The 21,948-nt window shown below is 39.0% G+C and overlaps 1 protein-coding gene across 2 annotated transcripts; it reads right to left on the bottom strand.

The window, feature by feature from the left end:
- Positions 1–508: 508 nt before the first annotated feature.
- Positions 509–21,670, bottom strand: nfx1 (nuclear transcription factor, X-box binding 1). Of its 2 annotated transcripts, none has more exons than XM_055006956.1 (24): positions 21,652–21,670; positions 19,445–19,518; positions 16,650–17,537; positions 15,765–15,926; positions 15,398–15,475; positions 14,480–14,585; positions 13,922–13,993; positions 12,267–12,406; positions 12,080–12,179; positions 11,763–11,980; positions 10,414–10,511; positions 10,298–10,328; positions 10,116–10,198; positions 7,714–7,822; positions 7,386–7,505; positions 7,224–7,303; positions 6,903–7,133; positions 6,320–6,393; positions 6,134–6,235; positions 5,585–5,722; positions 5,389–5,455; positions 2,724–2,869; positions 2,524–2,628; positions 509–1,845 (listed from the first exon to the last, which is right to left on the bottom strand). In XM_055006956.1, exons 2-24 carry the CDS (start codon positions 19,461–19,463, stop codon positions 1,770–1,772), a joined length of 3,243 nt encoding a protein of 1,080 aa, XP_054862931.1. In that variant the 5' UTR covers positions 19,464–19,518; positions 21,652–21,670; the 3' UTR covers positions 509–1,769. The 2 variants fall into 2 exon arrangements, with proteins under 2 accessions (XP_054862931.1, XP_023140928.2); XM_023285160.3 differs by lacking the exon at positions 21,652–21,670 and adding an exon at positions 19,652–19,703.
- Between the last annotated feature and the right edge of the window lie 278 nt (positions 21,671–21,948).

Raw genomic sequence — 21,948 nt, 5'->3', positions numbered from 1 at the left:
AAAGGATAAAAGATCCGCACCGAAATCCATTTATTTGGCGTAATAGCATTGAATGATTTTGTGTCTGAGCATTACAGAATACTTGGTGATTCTTTATGCACCATTTGGGTCCTTTCCTGTGTCAGTTTTGGGTGGAAATGTCTTTACTGATGTAAATAAAACAGCAGAATAGCACTTAAGTCCTTTGATTCTTTCATGTTTTAATTTGGAGGGGAATAAATGCACATTTCCCAGATATTTCAGGAGACCTACACAGATGTCTGTGGTCTTTATGTATACTGAAAATTGGATTTCTTTGCATATCTGCACACTTGTTCGATAATGATCAAATTTTCAATGGAATATTTGATTAGTTCTCATTAATTACTGATAATTATTAAACGTTACTTCCTCTATAAAATGGTATCAAAACACAAAAGGATGATACAAAATGTGCTCTTTTTGGTCACTTATTAAAAAAAAATACAAACCCATGAAAGAAAGCTGCAAAAATATAATATACTGGGGCTGCCACTACAAAATATTTTTATTGTCAAATGATAAATGACTTTCTTTGGTCAAAAAATAGCAAGAAATGCTGATCAGTGTTTCCACAATTGCCAAATCATTCAGGTAATTTTCATGGAGAAGCAAAGAAACCAGAAAATAGTCAAGCATAAGAGGCTGGAATAAGAGAATTTAGATATTTTTTTCTTGAAAAAATGATTCAATTCTCATAAAAGTTGATGCTAAATTTACAGTTGATGAGTAATTGATAAATTGTTGAGTCCCAACTATTACTAAGCATGAAAAACAGATCATTTTACTGTCCTTTCTTAGCATTAAAACATATATCTTTGCCTGGAATAATTTCAGTATTCATAAAAATGGCACAAAAGCAAAAAAGTACTGGTTAGCCTCTTGAAATCTAATAGGTATTGGTTGAAAAAAATGCAATTTAAGGTGGAAAAACTGCAGATCTTGTGTGTCCACTCAGAACATTAGCGACTCAAACCTGAGTCAGCATCTTCAGCTCTCCGGCTGCAGGACTGAATATTAAAACGCTCCATTAGCCGGACGGCAGGATCTAAGCTCTCCTCCTCACCAACATGCTGCCGTAGTGTCCTCGAGCAACGACGACCTCAAAATACCTTCACCGTCCACCGAGGAACGGCTTTCAGAAAGCAACACATCTGGGCGTTTGAATCGAAGCTTTCTTTGCGCAGTGCAGCCCACTCCAACCCACCCACACCCTCGATCAGCACAGGTTTACTACTGAACCGTTGGCTCAACACCAGCACACACAACAAAACACATCCCATGGCTGAGGAGCTGCTTGGCATGCTGTCTGAGAAACCAGAGAGAGCTCCTGAGCAATTTTTTATGAGTATTCTGAAGCTATGATATTAAATTCGCATCAGCATTCGTGCCCTTTAAACAGGGAAGAATGCGCTTCTTATTAAACTGCATCCAAAGGAGGTAAAGAAAGCACGCAGAGGCTTTTTCAAGTGATCCCTCTTCAGAATCTGTGCAAGTCTTCATCGACTTTAATACATAAATCCAAGGGAAACACTCAACTCAGCACTCATTCAATTCCTCCTCTCACATAAATCTAAGTGTGGGCGTTCTCAGGAGGCGATGACATCTTTGAAATATCTCGAAACATAATTTTATTTGCTTGGGAAGCCAGAGGAATTAATATTGATCTTCGATGAAATGGAAAAACGGTTTCGGACACTTTTTTTTTTTTTTTTTTTTGGTTTTCGAGCAGATGCTGAGGTTTTCCTCTTTTAGTCCTGTACATCAAAATAATCTATTACAGGCTCTTCTTTAACCATCTTGGACCAGGTGCTTCCACCAGCAGCTCTAGGAGGAGAATCGAAAAGGAGATTAATTAAATGCAGGAAGAGGAAGACTCTTTGTTGGCTCTTGTAGGAATCAAGACTCTGTTTACAGAAGAGTGTTTTTAACCCTCCCGTCATGCACATTTACAGGCACCAAAAAATACTATTTCCTTGTCTGAAAAAATTCAAAAATTCTGCAAAAAATTTCCTAAATTTCTGAAAATTTGCAAAACCTTCAGGAAGAAAATTACAATAATTCCTTACGTTTCCCTTAAAAGTTTTATTTTAAAAAAAAATCCCCCAAATTTGGCGAGAAAATTCTTGTAAACATTTTCAAAAAATGACTAAAAATCTTCCAAAAAAACCCTAAAAATATCTAAAGTGATTACATATATATCAGTACAACGTCTAATATTCTCTTTAAGAACATTCACCAAAAAAAATCTACCAAAATCCAGCGAATATCGCTGGATTTTGGTTGGTTGGTTGGTTGGTTTGATTTTTATGTGAATGTTCTTAAAGAAACATTTTTAACATTTCTTTTTTCCACCAAAAAATGTTCAAAGATTTCCCCAAAATGTTGAAAATGTGGACATGAGAAGTTTCACTGTGAAAATATATTCTATTTCCCACATTTTCAAACTTTAAAACGGGTCAATTTTGACCCGCAGGACGCCACGAGGGTTAACCACAGACTTACTTGCTACTGTGCTGCTTGATATGAGCGATGGGAGGAGGAGCTCTTGCCGCCGTCTCTCGCTCTATCAAAGACGTCAGGGTGGAGTTCGGGCAGGATGACTTCCCCCTACGAACAATCCAGACACACAGGCACATCCTCAAAGCCACAATCAGCATTTACATGTGTGATAAAGGCGTTAATAGATGTGGAAACGGTCCTACTTGTGGGCCGTGATAACCACGTTGCGTTTAGGCTCGCTGTCGTAGCTCACGCTCTCCACGGCGTAGACCTCGGCCAGCTCGTGGATGATCTTCCGGTGTTCTCTGTTCATGGGCGGGAAACAGTGGCTCCTCTTTGACTGTTTTCCCTGTAGACATCAGTAACGGACGTCCATTAGGGTATTAATACATTTCATGCTTCAAAAGGAGTTCTTCCTCTCCTGCCACTAACATGCAGCTCATAGGACATCTTTGGGTTCATGGAGTTTGTGCAATTTTGTGCAGCACTAGCCTTACTTTTTAAATTAGCCAGTTAATATGGTATAATAAAAAAATATTGCTATAACTACCTTTAAAAGAAAATAATAAAAAATCATATGATACATACTCTTTATCATTACAAGACCTTACTTACATTGTTTTTTTTGTTTTTTTTTACAGGTGATCCCTTCGGCATCAACAATATTTAACTACATTAACTATAGTGCAGTTTCAGGAAGGAACCTCGTGGACCAACATGACAATACCAGGTCCATAAGGATCGTGCTTTATCCGTTTTGTGGCTTTCACAGAATGCTGACCTCCCCCTGATCCAAAACCGTTGGAATAAAGTAGAACATCGATTGTGAGCCAGGCCTTACTGCCCAACATCTGTGCCGACATCACTAATGTTTCTGTGGCTGAACAGAGCAAATCCCTGCAGGCAGGTTGCAAATCATGCCTTTCAGGCCTACAAAAAACTGTGGAAGCTGTTGCAGCAGCACAATGATTTTATATTGGAGTTTAAAGATGTAAGTCTCTATATACTTTGGAGCATGCTGTAGCAAGGCCTTTTTTCTACAAGCAGGGTCACTATGCACATCTGATCTGACTTTTCATAGCAGAACACAACACAAAGGAAACAACAACTGGCATCAAATTGCTCCACTTTCTCTGCCAGAAGGTAGCTAGAGAGTATTACAGCATCATTTCAATGGAGACGTAGATTTAATAACCTTGTTTTTGGGAAAGTCAGAGCCCACACAAAAGACCAAGGTTAAAAAAAAAAAATACAGTCGGTAAAGGCAGCACAGTATGCAGCAATTTTAAGACTTGAGAAAATATGTTAAAACATTTCAATAAGCACACTTCAGGGCAGCACGGCTTTGATTTATGATCCAGTGCTCCATAAAGAGATTCAGCTACCGATAAACAACCCTTTACATTTGCAAAAGAAACCAAAGCAACAACGACCTTGACAGCCTCACTCCTGAGAGCCTCAATGCATCAAACAAAGCTGGAAAAAAATAATATATGGAGCCTTGACTGCCCCATGAGGTACCTACTAATTTATTCTGGCTTAGAAACAGCTACTAAAGAGGCTGCCTCGTCCTGTCAGAAATCTACAAGCAACCACTGGAGGAAGTCCACTGGAGGATTGACGGAGCTCAAAAATAGCTGAATATACAACTGGGTCAGAAAATAATATGAAGATGATGTAAGCTGTGGGTGTAGCAGCTAAAAGTTAAAGGCACAGCTGAGAATTGGCTGTCAAAACTGACACTGAAGTCCCTGTCAGACGTGCATTCTTCTCTATTAATCTGACAGTTTAAGTCTGAATAAACACATCAGTCACTTTTCTGTAAAAGTCACATCTATACTCTTACGAGGTTGGAGATATTGCCTATGGATTGACCAATATGGGTTTTCCAGGGTTAAGGCCGATTATTGGAGTTCAAGAAAGGCAGATTACTGATAACTGGAACCAATATACATTAACCCTCCTGTTATCTTCATTTACGGGCACCAAAAAAAATATTGTTTCTGCGTCTGAAAAAAATCCAGAAATTCAGCAATAAAATTCCCCAAATTTCTGAAAATTTGCAAAACCTTAAGGAAGAAAATTCCAATAATTCTTTAAAAGTCTCCCTTTAAAGTTTTATTTTAAGCAGCCTGTCTGAAAGACACAATGCTATCACTTTAACAGATTGCCATATCATACATTTTTATGATTCTAATCACCCTCTATTCTAATCATTTAAAGTTTATGGTCAATATATTTTAAATTATCTTGAAACTATGTGTTGCTGCCTAACATACCCTAACAAGAAAGAGCAAAAATGAGATAAAATTGTCAAAATATTGGGAAAAATGACTGCTATACTTGTAAAACTCCACTAATAAGGAAGGAAGTAGTCCATTAAAGCAAATCATGTAGCACATAATTTAACTGCTGATGAGATAAACAGTACAGGGTTCAGCAGCTTCATGCATATTTTGTCAGTATTAGGGCTCATGAATAGTTTCTTGCAGGATTGTTTTGCATCTTGTTGTGTTAGAGGTTCAGTTTAGAAGGTTTCTTTTATGCGAAACATCCTTGTTACCATGACTCAGGTTGACTGCAGACAGTCTTGAAAAAGCAATAAGTGTCCTTAGGGAGCAGAAAGAATTGACAACTACCAAATATTGATGAGATACTGCATTAACTCGAGTGCATAATAGATGCCTAGCATTGAAATGCTCAGCAACATAAATATCAGGTTTTGACAGTTTTTGTTGCCCAAGAGCAGTGTGGCTCCGTTACAACCACTAGGGGGAGCCTCTGATTAGAGACGGCTCTCAAATTAACATCTCAGATCAAATGTTGGGACCAACAAGCTAGAAAAATGGATGCAAGTGATCATCATACCTTATTGGCAAGCTCAACAAGATTCTTGATCTCTTCTTCTACTTCTGTGACAAACTTCAGGTCTTTTCTGAAACACAAACAGCAGAGAGTTGCATTTTTAGTGCACTGGTCACAACTGAACTTGAGGAAAAACTACACAAGGGAATGGCAGTTTTACACGACCACAGAAAAACAAAAAGAAGAGTCCAAATCAGACCTGGCATCCTCTTTGAGGCTGTCGCTGTAGACGGAGGCTGAGCGAACGTTGAAGGGGTCAGATGATGAGTCTATCTGTAAAGCCTCGGCCAAACGCCTGTTTCTTTCCAAAGTGGCACATTCTTGATCACATTCAAGCCTGAAAACATAAAAAAAAACATCACATTTTGAAGAGGAATGCTATTTACACCTCATTTATTTCAATTTCTACTGAGCTGTGACTTAAAAATAGGATACGGCTCATCTCTGAGTTGCATTTGAAGCTGCTGTAAACCACTAAAGGTAAACCTGTGTTTTAAGTATTTAAATATCAATGCACAAACAAAAAGAAATAAGTCACAAGTGACCAGGAAATTTAACCCTAGGCAGGACAATGTCTAAAAAATATTTCTTTATCGATGAGGGATTAAAGTTGCGTGATCTTAGGCCTCATAACATGGATCATCTTGAATTAATTGAGCATAAAAATCACTTTCAGCAAACATTTTACTTCTTGACTTCGACAGCTTTGGCCCAAACTCTAGATCATTAATTTCCTCCAGCACTCTACCTCGTCTGTTTCAGTTCCTTCTTAGTGAGGAGCGGCCCGATGTCCATGGAGTCACCGAGCTGCATGTCAGACAGTTTACTGGCCATGGCGATGGCTGCATACCTGCAGTGCAAAAACGCAAGGTTTTTTTTCCAACTGCAACTCCATCAAAATGAAAAATAAATCAAAATCAAAACAGGGACTGACCTCTGATATGAATTGGCTGCTTCTGCACAGACTACAGTTTCCTTCCTTCGACCGCAGTCACACTGTACTGCTACCTGTGAGCGACACAAAGGATTAGATTCCACTACTGATGAGACAGACACTTTTGAAAAAAAATTGGCTTTGTGAGCAGACAAAAATGTTGCTTTTCGAAAGCTTGTGTGAGGAATTCCTGCAGCTGTGAAAGGTTCCATTGTTTGTTGAGCTCTTGAGTTTGGAGGGCTGCCACAGACATGTTATTATTTCATCCAAGTTAACCATTTCTGACAGTTGCACTGCATTACAGAAGATGTCATCAGCCGCCTTCATGCAGCCAAAGTGAACACAGGGAACACACAGCTGGACGGCTGAACAGAGATGTGCCACATTCATAGAAATGGTTTTATTCAGTAAAAACATTTTTCATCATGGAAATAAGTTATTGGGGCGAGGAGAAACTTTTGATGGTGGGAAAATATGCCTCAACTCCCCGTGAATCCAATCCTGAGTGTAACAAAGACCACCTGCACAAACTTCGTAACCCATTTTTCAGCCAGTGGAAGTGCAGCTGTTCTCAGTGTTGTACCTTGGCAGTGCAGGTGGTGCGTGGGCAGCTGCTGCCTTTATGACAGGGAGCGGAGCACGGGTGGCCACAGTCTGGACGAGGCAGCATGCAGGGCTGCTGGCAGCTGCCTTCTGCCAGGCACTCTCCCCGGTGGCAGATCCGTCTGCAGCGGTGCGTTTCACAGGGCAGCATTTTATTACACGTCAGGCCACAAGAAATGTCTTGCAGATGACACGGGATGTTGCTGCGTTGCTGTGAGTCAAAGAAAAGAGCGTCCGGTTCATTGCAGGAATAAAAAGCAGGAAACAAAAAATGCAAATTTATGCTCTCGGGGGACGTTACCTCGTGCTTTCCCATGCACCATTTCTGAGTGAGGTAGGTGCACGGTGGACACTTCTCCTCACTGTGGCAGTTGTGAAACACTAAACCAGAGGCAAATGTTAGGAAAACATTCACACTGCATGTTTAGCAGCAGTATTTATCATCTTTATTATTACATCCTACCTGGGTGTTCGCACTCATGTCGTCTTGTACACAGGTTCTTGCACTCCGGTGGCTTCGTACCGCAGGCGATGGGTGGGTACAACACAGAGAGCCCACAGTGACACGTCAGCTCATCAAAACCTACAAAGAGAACAAATCGTGACACATTGGACGTGAGCCGAGTGGCAACTCAATACCACAAAGAGAAAAAAATACACTAGAAGAAGTGACGTAAAAACCACTAACTAGATCTTTTTCAAGGACAGAATAACTTAACTATGCGTTATTTCTGAGACCTGGGACATAAATTTAACACTGTTGGAGGAGAGAAAATGACTGCGGGACTCACTGGACTGCCAGCAGGGTTCACAGTTTCCACGGTGACAAGGCTCCTGGCAGCGGTGGAGGCCACAGTTGAGCTTGTAGCCACAAATCAAGTGGCACTTGTGCTCCACATTCTGGATGGACAAGGACAAAAAAAAGAAAAAAAAACAAACAGCATCACCCCATATGGTTGAGTGCTTCCCTCATAAATAAACAATTTGTACCAAATATAAACTTTTGACACAATTTTGTGTCACTTCCAGATGGTGCAAAGTAGATTACTGTAAAAAAAAAAAAAAAAAAAGACTAAATTGGAGGCAGAACTACAGTGTGGCTGTTGTTAGGGGATGATAGCAATCAGTCATGAACAGTACTAACTACAAAACATTCATATTTAAATTAAAGTGTGTTTCTTGACTACATCATGTGTAAGAAAATAGGCTAAAATGAGCAAAGTGACAAAGAGGAAGTATAAGCTGGATGAAGTGAGATTGTTGGACTGTAAGGTGAACGATCCAACAGCCCTGGTGAGGAATTGAGACGATGACGTCTTGTAGATCCACAATTCAGTTCTTCTGATTAAAAAAAAGAGCATTTTGCTATATCTACATCGTTGGTCTACTGGGACACTTTAACCATCCATGTGTTTCTTATTACACATTTCTACTAGACAGCTTCGTGAGAACTGAGGATATCTGCAGGTGAATTATGTCTAATATTAAGTCCAGATTCAGATATCTACAGTTTAATTCTAACTAGTCTGAATTCTAATTTAAGGTATTTTTAATTTCCTTCAGTTCAAGATATGAACGTTTTCCTTAAATTAAGTCTGAACTAGTCAAAATGCCGTTCTAGACATCTTAAAGTGGAACTCTGTACAATCAAAGTATAATTAAAGATATCCTGAAGTAGAGTTTTGACCAGAGAAAATGACGTTGCAGATATTTGTATTTATATCAGAAGCTACAGAAAGTTGGAGGCAGCTTGTTTTTCAAACAAACTATGCAGCTGCAGCCGCAACTGCATATGATAAGCAGTTTCAGCATCATGTCAGAGCAGCCCGAGGCCAAAGTTCTAGTAAGCTTCAAGCACAAATGTCAAACAAACAAAGCTCTTGCTCTCCACTAACTCCTTGCTGATGTGTTCTTTCTATTTCACAGCATTTTTTAACATTGCTACAGCAGCTGCTATTATTTCTGATAATTCTGTTCAAGCTTTATACTCCATGCGGTGTCTGCTCCCAAGCTGCAGGGGCAGTGTATCGCAAAGACACGTCTGCCTGGTCTACTTTAGTACTAAACTAGAGCAGAAGAAGTTTTCCATTGCATTCCAGCAGATAGCTTTAATGTCACGCCATGAATTGTTCATAACCTGTTTACCACAGTGATCTCTGCGTGATGAAATGTATAAATGCTTTTATTTCTGAACTTGGAGCTCCTGTTCTTCTGCCAGTTTTCCGCGTGTCTCCATCCGTGTTGTTAGAAAAATTTGGAGGTGCACGACATGGAAATTTTCCGCTTGAGAAGGGCAGCGTGAGGGGGCGTGGTTGCTAAAATGATGTAATTCATCTGCACTGTGCCACACGGACCTCGCGGACACGTCAAGCAAAAAACAAGCTTAAGAGTCATGCACAACAATTTGGACTAGTCATGACGGCTGAGATATCTGTAACTAATATTTTGACAAGTCATAACTGAATTACAGATATTTCTAACTCTAACTAGTCAGAATGACATGACAGATATCTGGTATAAACATTCTCATTACAGAGTAACTATGACTAGTCAAAATGATGTAGTGAAACGCAGTTATTAAATATTAAAATTGCTTTCGATAGGGAGCTGCATGTGATTCCAGACCTTACAGACCATTCCAGTTTACAACTTTTATATATTTAAGCAATTTCTCTGTGGGGGTTATAAAAGTTATTCTGTTTTGTGATATTATATAATGCTGTCATGTTTGTAATGAGTGCTTCAGGACTTCAGTCGAACACGATCAGGCCCCTCAGAGCTTAACTGAAGAGAACTTTAAGTGAGCCATTTCATAATACAAGACCCTCTCAGTAGTGCACTTGATGCAGTTATTTTAAAAGTTAATGGCCTATGACTGATGAAACTGAGAGAAAAGTTACTGTTCCCTGCTGCTCTAAAGGAGAAACTCAAGCATGTGTTCCATAAACCTCACAAATAAACACAGGGACTTTCAGAGCTCTCCTAAAAGCGACAAAACCTAGAGAAGTTGGACAAGAGACAGTGGCTTCTGGACAAATAAAACATAGAAGCAGTTTTGTGACAATGCTTCATAAGTGGCTCTGCAAGTCACCATTAAAACACTGCTGGGATCTGAGCTTCTCCTCCATCATCACATTATTGAGTGCTACATGAGATATGCTTGTTTTTGTGCTCGATTCTGCAGAATACTCACCACACAGCAAAGCTCGCCACACTTGTGTCGGCCACAGGAGCGTTTCTTGTTGCAGCGCTTCTCACAAGTGAAGACGAGTTCATCTGGAGCAAAATGAGTCACAGGTGAAACAAAAGACAACAGGTCAGGTGGGTGGGGTCGTTACAATCGACCCATTTCAAGTTAATGTGTGGAAATCTCACCTTCTTTTTGGATTTTGGCACATGGCACCTCCTGAGAAATAAAGACAAGTGTCAAATCTTTGGCGTTTGAGGCACTGAAACGACAAAATAAATGCTGTGCAGGTTTATCTGCCCACCTTAGTCTTGGAGCCACATCTGCACCTGACAGTGGAGGTCAGAGAACAGGGTCCACAGCTGCCCTCGTGGCACAAGTTCTCACACAGATGGATGGTGTCTGAAATAGCGCAAGTTCATTATCTCGTGTCAGACTGTGAGGGGGCTCAAGATAATGCACATCCTGTTTGCACTCTCACAACAGACCACAGAGAAGACGTTAACAGCAGTGTCTTTCTTTAAGAAAACAAAGACGGCAGATGAAAAACACAAAAAATACACAAGCATGACCACTGGATTGCGATTTCATACAAATAAAGACAACATCAGAGATCCATTTTATTCCATCGTGAAGTGTTGTAAAATATGCCGTACTGAGAAATCTGCACACCAAAAACTCTTGGGCTTAACGAGACATGATGGAAAAGCATGAAGTCTTTAAATTTGGACAAATGAAACTTGACAGCCTGACATTTTGCTGGTGTCTTTTTGAGGGCTCTCAAGATTTTAAAAGCTCTGTGAATGGCCGGGAAGCAAAGCAGCCATCAAAATCACTGCATTACTGCATCACGGTTTTAAATGGATAACCAAGAAAGACAGATTTAATCAGAGAACTTGTTGCTCTCAGTTTTACTCTACCTGTTAGAGCACAGTCTTTTACCTGGATATTTTTCACATTATATATTCTAGAAAAGCTTTAAGATATGTCTAGGGATGTCCGATACTATCAGTCCACTCATATTATTGACCCGATATTGGCATAAAAGTGTAATATCGGTCAATACTGTTATTGTTTTTTCATCAAACTGCGTCGTCAAGCATGTAAACTAGTGGCTGCAGTAACAAGTTGCTGTGCCTGACTAACAATGTGTCTGTGGTTGGGATTTATTTCCAAGTGTCTCCTTCGGATTTTAAACCTGCGATTTGCAAATATGGCATTTTTTCCATAACTTAAGTTGAAGTAGTTTTCTTATTTTGCACAGACAATGTTTACATTTGGAAAGCCTTGTTGTATTTGAGAATATATCCAATGGGGCATCACAATAAAATTAGGTATGATGTGTTAATTCCACAACAGGATATGTGAGGTTACCTAAAATTTGTTAAATAGCACACATATATCGGCATTGGTTGATATCAGAATCAGAAATTGAGAGTTGGGCAATATAGGCAAAAAAGCCAATATCGGACATCCCTGGATAAGTCACATGCTTTAGGTTAGAATCAGTTTGCATTCCCAACCTGTTTTGGTATGTTATGAGAATTTGAACATCAGCAGACATTCAGGATTCAGTTTCAGAGACTGAACGTGTCCAAAAGACAGTAACCGTCTTCTGAACAACATAAAACTACAAACTTTGCGCCTTCGTACCGCTGGAGCCGCAGGCCAGGGGTTTGTTGCAGGTCTTCCCACAGGAGGGGATGGGATCAGAGCAGCTTTGTCTTTCAGAGTAGCCCAGCTCCAGGAGTTTGGTCAGCGGTGTCTGACTGCAGGGACACGTCTTCACCAGGCTCGGGGATCGTGGACACGGCTGGCAAGGCCCACGGTGACACACCTGCTGGCACCGGTGAGCCTCACAATTCAACATCCTGACCAGAAAAAAGCAAAAAGTTAGATTCTAGTTATAGCGAGAATTGTTTTGGTTGATTAAAAGCTGGATATCACTAGTGTTGTGCAGTCAGACTTACTTCCCACATATTTTCAGACAGCAGAAATGTCCTGAACCATTAAATCCTCCTTTATCAGTGCCACAGAGGACTGAGCGAGTCGTGACCCCACAGTAGCAAACTGCACATCAATACAGAAAACAGTCATTACATTATTTGCTCATTTATCCCTGACAGTATTTATACAGAGTGGCCCTTTCCAACTCACCCTGCTGAACCTGCAGCTGGCAGTGCTGACACTTCCCACTGTGGCACACCTGCACACAGGTGTGTTCAGCACAGTTGAGTATAGCACCGCACGCTTTGTCACACTGGAGCGCTGAAGCCTGACCGCAGCGCATCGGTCGACTGAAACAAGACAATTCAATCAACGTTAAAACCCAATATAACAAGATATTTAACCATCTCAACCCCAAAACTCGTTGTCAGAGTAACAGGCCAGATTAACCCCTCAGCCAAAGTATACCCGGGTATAAACTGGCCTACTAAACTAGGCCAGTTTATACTCTTAATTGGAAAGTTATTGAGGTTTTTTTTTTTTTTTTTTTTTTACAAAGATGGATGCTCAGCAAGCAAATCATTATGAAAGAACCTAACGAGAATGTCCTTGGGCTAATTACAATTAAAAAAGTTAAAATCAAAGGAAACCCCGGGGTATACTTTGGCCTAGGCCACTTTAAATGCAGGTATTCTTTGGCTGGGGGGTTAATCTGGCTTGTTACACCTGGCTTAGAGGTGTGTTACCTGTAAAAAATGTTTACAAAATTACCTAATTTGTCAAAGCTAGAAACTCAAAAACAGGCAGATCTTGAACTCTAATGATTCATCTGTAAAGTACTTTTCTATCTGAAAACTTAAACAAAATCAAAGCTTAATACTGTGACATTTCATCAAAACGACTTTATTCTACTTGCCTTGTTTCAAAATATGCCAGAAATAAATCATCTACACTTGGCATTTCTGTAAAAAACTAAAAATTTCCTCACAGTAACCATGAAGCCATAAGTGCCTCAACAGTGACGTGATTAAAATGCAGCTGGGTTGAACTGCAGGTTGTGCTCATACAAAGCAGATAGAAGACAAGTATGGAAACAAATCAACCTGAAAGTAATTAAATATTGACCATCTATGGGGCCACCCTTTTATCTAGTATTGATAACACGTTTGGACACTGGGGAAAATGTTCCACGTGTAGATTTCAGTGTTTCTTTTTATTTCTGTGAATTAAATAATCAAAGACCATCAACTTTTGTTTTTCCTTTTTTGTTATTCATGGTATTATAATTGTGTCGCTGCGCAGAAAACATATTTGACTTCTCTCTACTTCTAGCCATTGTTCTGCTGTTTCCATAGCGATACAGGACTTTTTCTATTGTGTTATATTATATTGCTGTGAAAAATGAGCCCACAGTGAGGAAAAATGTGACAGGAGCAGATTAAAATTCTTAGAAACTGATTAGGGTTCAGAGAGTTAACAAGCAACATGGACTGCATGGCAATAAAAAGACAGCGTTATTCTCTGTAACAGCTTCTAAAGATTCAAATTTACTGCCAGCGTATGTTAGATAAATCAATACTCGCTGCTCTTTCACTGGAGAGTTAAAGCTGTGGCTTATTAACAATCAAAGACGAGTGCATTAGAACACAAGTTGCCTAAAGATCTTTTCTGCTCTTTCTCTTTGGTGTGTGCGTTTAGTCATTACTGCTCTGACTTTAGGCTGCCTTTCAAGCTGGCCAGCTGAAAATTAGCCTTTAATGCAAATTCTGCCTCTTTTACAGTAATTTTTGTGTTGATTAATGAGCACTGAACCAGTCAAATACACAAATAAATGAAATTAGGTGAAGCAATCAAAGGTCAAGTACCTTGTCTTACCACAGATGCATGATTTCGTCACAAAGGCAGGACACTGAGGACAAGGTCCAGGGTGACATAAACTGAGAAGAAAGAAGATATTGTTTAACAAAATACGTCCTCTCTTGGACAGCAGAGTTTTAGGATGAATGATGTTTAAAGTTTTAGTAAAAAAGATACAGCATACTTTAAATTTTACATTTAATAATACAGGAAATCATGACTGAAATCATATTTCCAGTTGTTCTGCAGGTGTTCCTTCCATAATGAACAAACAGGTTGGTCTTAACATTATTTTTTTAACAATATCTCAGTCCTGTCTAACAATTAAATCAAATAAAAACAGCAACTTCTACACTGTGAAATAACTGAGCTGCCAACAAAGTGTGATGAACTTTTTCTAAAACGGTTACAAATTCTGAAAGGCACTTTATTTACTCATTCCAAAGAATATTTTACAGATCATTCACCAACTGTTTTGAGTCTTTCTCAGTTCCATCCAGTCTCAACACGTTGTCTAAATGTACTGTCATTTGAAACCACCACCTGTCTGTGTTTTGAAGGCTCACATGTTACAGGGGTGATTACAGTCCACTCCACTCCTCTTCTTCCCACACATGTCACCACAGCTGTGGGGAATCTCACTGCACTGCCACTCGGGGTTTGTCACTTTACCTGCCAATCAAACATGGAATAAAAGGAGTTTCTCCTACTTCTGTAAATGACGTGACAAGTCATAATCCACGTTTCCATATAATTCTCGCGCAAACTTAAACCAAATTATTGAAATGCTGCACCAAACTAAAAAAGAAAAAGCAAATTATTCTCATTTCCATTAACTTCAGTGAAAAAAATGGCTGGCACAGTGTTGTTAAAAGGTGGTCGTGAAATTTACATTACTAATAGCTCTAATAAACGGAGTAGAAGAAGCTGGAAGCAAAACAAGAAGTAGGTTGTGACCACTTTTCAGGCAATGAAAGAAAGAGATACAGCTGATCAGTCACGTGAATTAAGTGCTCTGTACATCAGAATTTATTTGGAAAAGTTGTTTCGATCTATTATTTGCATTACCTCTTTTCAAGAACAGTGAAGAACAACAGCAAGTGAGTGTTAAAACCTTTCAGTGAAATAGGGACAGACGTTTTTGACTTTTGCCATTTCCTTTAACTTTTTCTAATGTAATACTTTAAATGCACATAAAGTATGTTATGGAAACTCTCCTGAAGAGGTGAAAGGAGTCACTGGAAAATGACAATAATTAGATTTATTATCTAAGCCAGTAACAAACAGATGACTGTTTTTAAGCTGTATTATATATGGAAAAGCTACAGGCTATATCTATCCATCGATATCTATAGATCTATAGATCTATAGATCGATCGATAGATAGATAGATAGATAGATGGATAGATAGATAGATAGATAGATAGATAGATAGATAGATAGATAGATAGATAGATAGATGCATGAATGAAACCAACACTCACCACAGAAGCAGGTGTAGGAAGTCGGGTGTTTCATTGCAACATTCTGGCAGGCTGGACAACGCCATCCTTCAGCTGACTCTGAAAAAACAGCAGAATTTTAACATTTTTTGGACCTAAAATGTAATACTGACTATTATATAATGCAGTTTAAAATGACTAATAGGAAACTGACTAGGCCTCTGTGGCTTCAAAAGGTAAAATGCATGAGTCATTGTTAAAAGAGCCACAGTGATCATTTCTATAGAGCACACATACCAGGTATTGTCGACACTTTGCTATGCTGTGAGGATCTATTGTGCTTTTGCCCTACAGAAAACCACACAGGGAGCAAACAGTGAGTGTAAAAATGGTGTTTAAAAGGGCGTACCGTCTGCCTGCGAGGCCGGAGATCGAGCCCATTTCTTGATGCAGTTCAGGTGGAAGACGTGGAAGCAGCTCTGGCAGCTCCACACCGGCGCCATGACCCAGATGATATCACAACACACCATGCACTCGTACTTCTCCTCCGACAGCTGCTCAATCAGACAACCTGACGACGGCAAATATGAGAGGTTCAGGAGACAGTCAGCGATCCACACAAATACACATAATTCACTTCTTCATCCATCTATATTATGTAGATCTCATTTTGTAAGTGGACTGACAGAATATTAATCCGCAAGGACTTTTTACATTCAAGGTTTGCAGCCTCTTGATGAGGATCTGCTGCCTTTCTTTGCCTTAAGTGACCGTAAACTGAACACATTTGGGTTTTATGCTGTTAGTCAGACCAAGCAAGTCATTTAAAGACATCACCTTGGACTTCTTGAAACTGTCACGGACATGTCTCACTGGTTTCTTACAGTTTTTAGATGAAAAGACAAGTCAAAAAGGTGCAGCAATAATATTACACTAAATTACAGGTGGTATATAATAATACAAAAGCAGGCACCAGTGTGTCAAGGTGAAGCTTTAGGTTTCACTCAATGAACCACTAGAACAAGTACAAACACCTGGCAGTGCTAGATGGGTGTTTTATGTGAATATTATGTATGGGATTGAGATGATACTTAAAAGTTGGTTAGTTAGACTAAAGGACTAGATAGAAAGCTTCCTAACAAATTCAATTTTGGATCATGAGCGAGTGAGGTAGATAAAAACACCAGCCAATGGATTACAAAGTAGTATAATAATCCAAACACAAACCTGAAAGTAGTTGATTGAATCACTTCTTTGGTCTCTAAATAGCAGTTAACAGAAGTTACAGTCTAACCTGTCTGCGTCTCTTTGCTCTTGGGCATCTTGTCCCAGGTCCTCTGAACAGGTTTGTGGTTTTGATGGTTCGTTCTTCTCCCTCCTCTGCCCTGCTGTGGTGTGTGTCGTCCGGAGCCTCTTCCAGCTTTAAAGGCCGAATCCTGAGACGATCTGCCGTGATCGGAGTCATCCTGGCCGCTGGCTCCCCTCTCTGAGCCCGACTCCTCCTGAGACGCCGGCTTGGGCGGTTTGATCGGGCCTTGCCGTCGCTTTACGTCAGTGCGTTTCCTCTGTTGATCATCGTGTTGAGACTCTGTCCTGCTGTGCTGAGTTCTTTCCCTGGTGTCTGAAGGCAGGTTTTCTTCCTTCGCAGCATTTGATCTCTGACCCTCTACTGTCGTGTTGTTCTCCTTTAAATAAGAACTTCTCTCATTCTGCTCTCGGCCAAACTTTCTGGGATTCTTAGCCTGAGCGTCCTGGTCTTCACAGGTTGGTGGCACAGCTTCTCTCCGCCAGTTGGGTGCATCAGGTCCATCTGTAGAATGGGCACTTAACTGAAAGCCACTCAGAGACTTCCTGCCACCACCGGATCTTCGTTGCCATGACGGGTCTGGACCACCAAAACTTCCATTTAATCCTCTATTCCCTTCTCTCCTTCCTCTACCTCTGCCTCGTCCTCTGGCTGCATCCTGTCCCTGGTAAGGAGGATAGTAATGCTCTGCATAATTTGAATTATTGTGGTTAAACTGGGGTTTAAAGCCCTGATGAAAGTGTCCATATTGTTGAGACGGATCATAACCATCGCTGCTCAGGTTTCTGTCATTGTTGTGTCGGGGTCGACCTCTTCTAGATCTGTGCTGATGTGGCTTTTGATGTGACGTCCCATCTGGATCGAGGTCAGGCGGGTCTGGAGGCAGAAAGAGTTTGATGATGTTACAAGCGAGAATACATGTTTACAGCGCAAGCAGCCAAATGTAGCTGCGGTAAATATAAAGTACTATAAAAATCAATGACTGTAACTTTAAAAGTATTTTAGATGTTAGATGTTTATGTAGCCGTCTCTCTAAATCTATAGCCCAATGCACAGCACAATTAGACTGGTTATGTGTCATTTCTATCGCTAACAGGCTATCAACAAATATAATTACTGAAAAGCTCAATTTTACCTAAACACATGTAAAACGCAGATAATCAAAGGACTTTAGCAAAGCTATGTATTTCAGCTTATATTATTCTAAGTTTTGACACTATGTTTTGCATTTTACCTGCAAAAATATACATCAATTTCAATTAGGAACCTCCATGATTCCTAATAACTGATGTAAGGATTGGTCATTGGAAACCTTATCTACTTTTTAACAGGAATGTTCATTTCAGTTTCACCTGTCATTAGCTGTTTTTGTCATGCTAAATTTAACAACAACGTCTCTCAAAGGATATCAGAGCCCAAAAGCATGTCTTAAAATTGATGTAATCTAGTAGAAGCAAAAACAAAAGCAAAAAAAGAGTTCTTTAACACAATTTAATATCATTTAACCTAAAATTATATCTGATACAAGGAGAGAGCAACATACTGACGCTAGCAATTGTTGTTTTTGTTAGTGACTTATTAAAAATGTGTATCAGGAATTGGAATCAGTCTCTTAAACTACATACATTATGGAAACTGAAAACAAAATCACATAAGTCTGAAATAAGTTTTGTTTCTGTAGAATATGATTTGTATGCCGGGACGTCTCTGTAGCACCACGACATTTCATTTAAAATGGTATGTTGTGACTGACTTTATCAAAAAACACATTTGATCCCTTGATGTACCTTTCAATAATGGCATCTTTGTCACATTTAATATAACAATATTAATAAAATTTACCTGCATCCAAAAGAATGCCTGAAAGCCATTTTAAAAATCAAGCTACATACATTTATTTTTCTACTACTGTTAATCTGTCTTATTTTAGAAAGTCTGGTCTAAACTGCCTATACTTTCAGTAAACTTCTCTGCATTTAAGTTTATTAATTTAAAAACCTTTTTTTTCATTTTCCTCTTTACATCACTCTTACTTATCTACTCGTGCATTTTACCCAACTTGTCTGTACAATCTTTATTTTCTACTGGATTATGTATTTTATTTTCTATATGTTTAAATGTTTACTTTTGCCTGTTAAAACACCTTGAATAACCTCTCTGTATGATAAGGTGCTGTATAATAAACTCGCTTGCTTGCTGATAGGGACCTGATGTGGAAGAATCATTAACAGCAAATAAAGTCAAAAACAAGTACATTTTACATAATATAAAATGATATGGGGAAATTTACTGACACTAGAAAATATTGGCTTCACAACTGAATAAAAATTTGATTGGGAAACTGGAATCTAACTCTTTATTGTATGTAGATCGACAACAAAACACACACACTTGAAGTATAAAAAAAACAGTCAAACACTACTAGCTACAAAGCTAAGTAACTCTATGGTAACTAGCTGCTGTCATTTTAATCTACATGAGGTGTGCTGTTTCACTGTTTCAAAGTTCAAGTCTCAAGAAGTCACGTCAGCTCCGAATATCCGATAAAACTGCGATGCTAAGCTAATGTTAGCAAGCTAATGTGGATCATTCATTATAAACAGCTAAAAGTTAATGTTAGCCAATATTAGCTGGCTAACACAAAAAGCATTACAAAATGTAACGTTGGGGAATTACCAAGATGCTAAAGAGACAAGTTTGGTGCTGATTTAATTATAATATTAAGAGCCTGTTTTGGCGATATTATCCGTTTGGGGAAATTATTTATCCAACGCGTTACTTACCTGAGGAGCCCTCAGCCATTCAGTCTGAAGTCCGGCTGCTGCTTCCCTCACGGCACAAGTTTGACGACAACAGGCTGTTTTTGGGAGAGATGACAACCGTATCCAGGCAGTCAGCGACAATATTCACTTTCCCACCTGCGTTCTGATCGATAACACGGATATGAACTCTTTTCGAGGCGTCAACAATCTTCTCCTGCCTTCACTCACCTTAAAAACACGAGCTAGCTGGAGGCTAACAGTGAAGATGTCAAGCTAAAACGATGACGAAACCGGAACTTCCGGTCAGCGTTTGGAAAATATAGCTCACAGGCATGCAGATGTTTTTTTTTCTCTATCAGAAAGTCAAATATAAATGCACGTACACACGTTAAAATTAACAATAATTATTAATAATTGTCAATAATTTAATAATTGCTATTTAATTAATAATAAATATTTAATTTAAAAATACTTACTACTACTTAATACACATGCTAATCATGTTCCACTCATTTTAGGTTATATTTATGTAGGGCTGCAGTGATTTTTCGATTAGTTGTCAGCTATTGTGATATCAGTTAATCGGTTTGAGTAATTTTATTTATTTTTTTAAGTCTAAATTCTCTCAATCCAGCTTTTTTAATGGGAATATTTTCTGTTTTCTTACTTCCTCTATGACATTAAACTAAGTATTTTTGGGTTGTGGACAAAACAAGACATTTGTCATGTTGGGCTTTGGAAAACACTAATGCATATTTTTCATTATTATTATTTAACATTTTACAAACTAAACAAGTTGATTAATCCAGAAAGTAAATGACAGCTTAATCGACAGTTAACTGCAACCCTACATTATTGTGATATTTTATATTTTGTTGCCTATTATTTATGACCTTTACCTCTTCTAATTTTATTTTATGTCATGTTTCAAAACTTATTTCACATTAATTTGCCTCCTGTTTTTCGTTGATTGCTATAATTAGTTGTATTAGTGTTGATATATGTCAATTATCTATCATATTTTTAAAAAATACTTACAGTTTAATACATATTCATATTTGTCATTTGTAAGGATTCTTAGGTTTAAAAAAAAGGAGAGACAATTTTTTGAGAGTAAAACACCAAAGTAAGCCCACAAGGTGGCGCTTCATGTTTGGGTTTGTATCAGAGAATAAAGAGGCCTTTTCCTGAAGGAGACTCTGGTGGAAGAAAACAGTAATAATGCAACATGTTCTGTGTGTATTTCTGCTTATTTACCCAACATCCCTTTGTGGCACACTGTGGTGGATTCAGGCTGCACTTATGCAGTTTTGAAAAGGAAGTGAAAGTGGATATTAGTGAATGAAACTGGGGGAGTAACTGGCTGTACTTTGACTATTGCTGGTTTAATATGGACAAACAAAGCAATATGACAAACTTTAAGGTGATTACTGTGAATATTGACGTCCTGCAGGGTCCTGTTCCCATGAGGTTTGAGGATAAGGTCAATAAATGATTTGGATTAAATGACAAGCTGCCGGGAAGTTAGTTTAAAAAAGGAAGTAGATTATGTTACCTGTGGCAGATCTGAAAAAAACAGATTTTGCAGCATAAATACACATATTTGGTCAAATCGTGCCGTAAACTAAGTTCTGTTGAGGACAATGATATTTCACAGATTTTCAACGAAGTGAAGCTGAACTGAATTTATTAAAAAATGTCTTTTAGCTCAAACACACACCCACTCAGAGGCAGAAATATGAGAAACTGTCATTTTAAAGACCCAAAATCCAATCTGTGAGCAATGACAGCCTTTGTGCATTGACGTTAATAAATTCAGATTCATTCAGGCTTCCTAAAAAAAATATTTTAAATTTCCTTCCAAGTGACAGTTAATCAAATGAGCTACAAGATAAAGTCTGATTACATGAGTCACTGGTGCAAAGTCACTGAAAGCAGCTGTTAGCTTGGAAAAACTAACAAATGAGGTTGAGTGTGATTAAAATAAACCAAAATGAATAAGGTGCCATCACCAAAACAGATCACTGGCATCATATAAGGACACAAAACTGAGAAAGACTGTGAAGAAATCAGATGTTTGGGTCTTTATCAACCGTTAACACTGGAGATAATGTTAGCTAAAAGAGGTTATGTTGCATTTTGCAGCTTTTGAATGCAGTTAGGTTGAAGTGACAGCACTCAGACGGGTTTGTAGTTGTTAAATAATATAAATAAAACTGTAAACATGCCGCAAACTGCCGCTCGGAGTGAAGAAATGACACATTACTGCCGTTTTTCTCCGCACCGCTGCTCCCTGATGCAGGCCGACATTCAGTCCAACGGCTGCTCTGCAGTCACAGTCCATATCACGCATGCGCACAGCTTCTCCTCGTCTCCGTCAGCCAGGCGAGGTGGGTGGGAGAGAGATCTGAAGCTGCCGTTAGGACACACGAAATACCGGAAGCTAGATTTTTTGTTCAAAATAAAATCATATATTGACAGCAACACTTTCCTTGTTTTATATATTAAAGAAGTATCCCAATTAT

This window comes from Amphiprion ocellaris, chromosome 22, assembly GCF_022539595.1.
Source record: "Amphiprion ocellaris isolate individual 3 ecotype Okinawa chromosome 22, ASM2253959v1, whole genome shotgun sequence".
Taxonomy (NCBI): domain Eukaryota; kingdom Metazoa; phylum Chordata; class Actinopteri; family Pomacentridae; genus Amphiprion; species Amphiprion ocellaris.
Note: the sequence above shows the minus strand (reverse complement) of the source record. Positions and strands in the feature narration are given on the sequence as shown.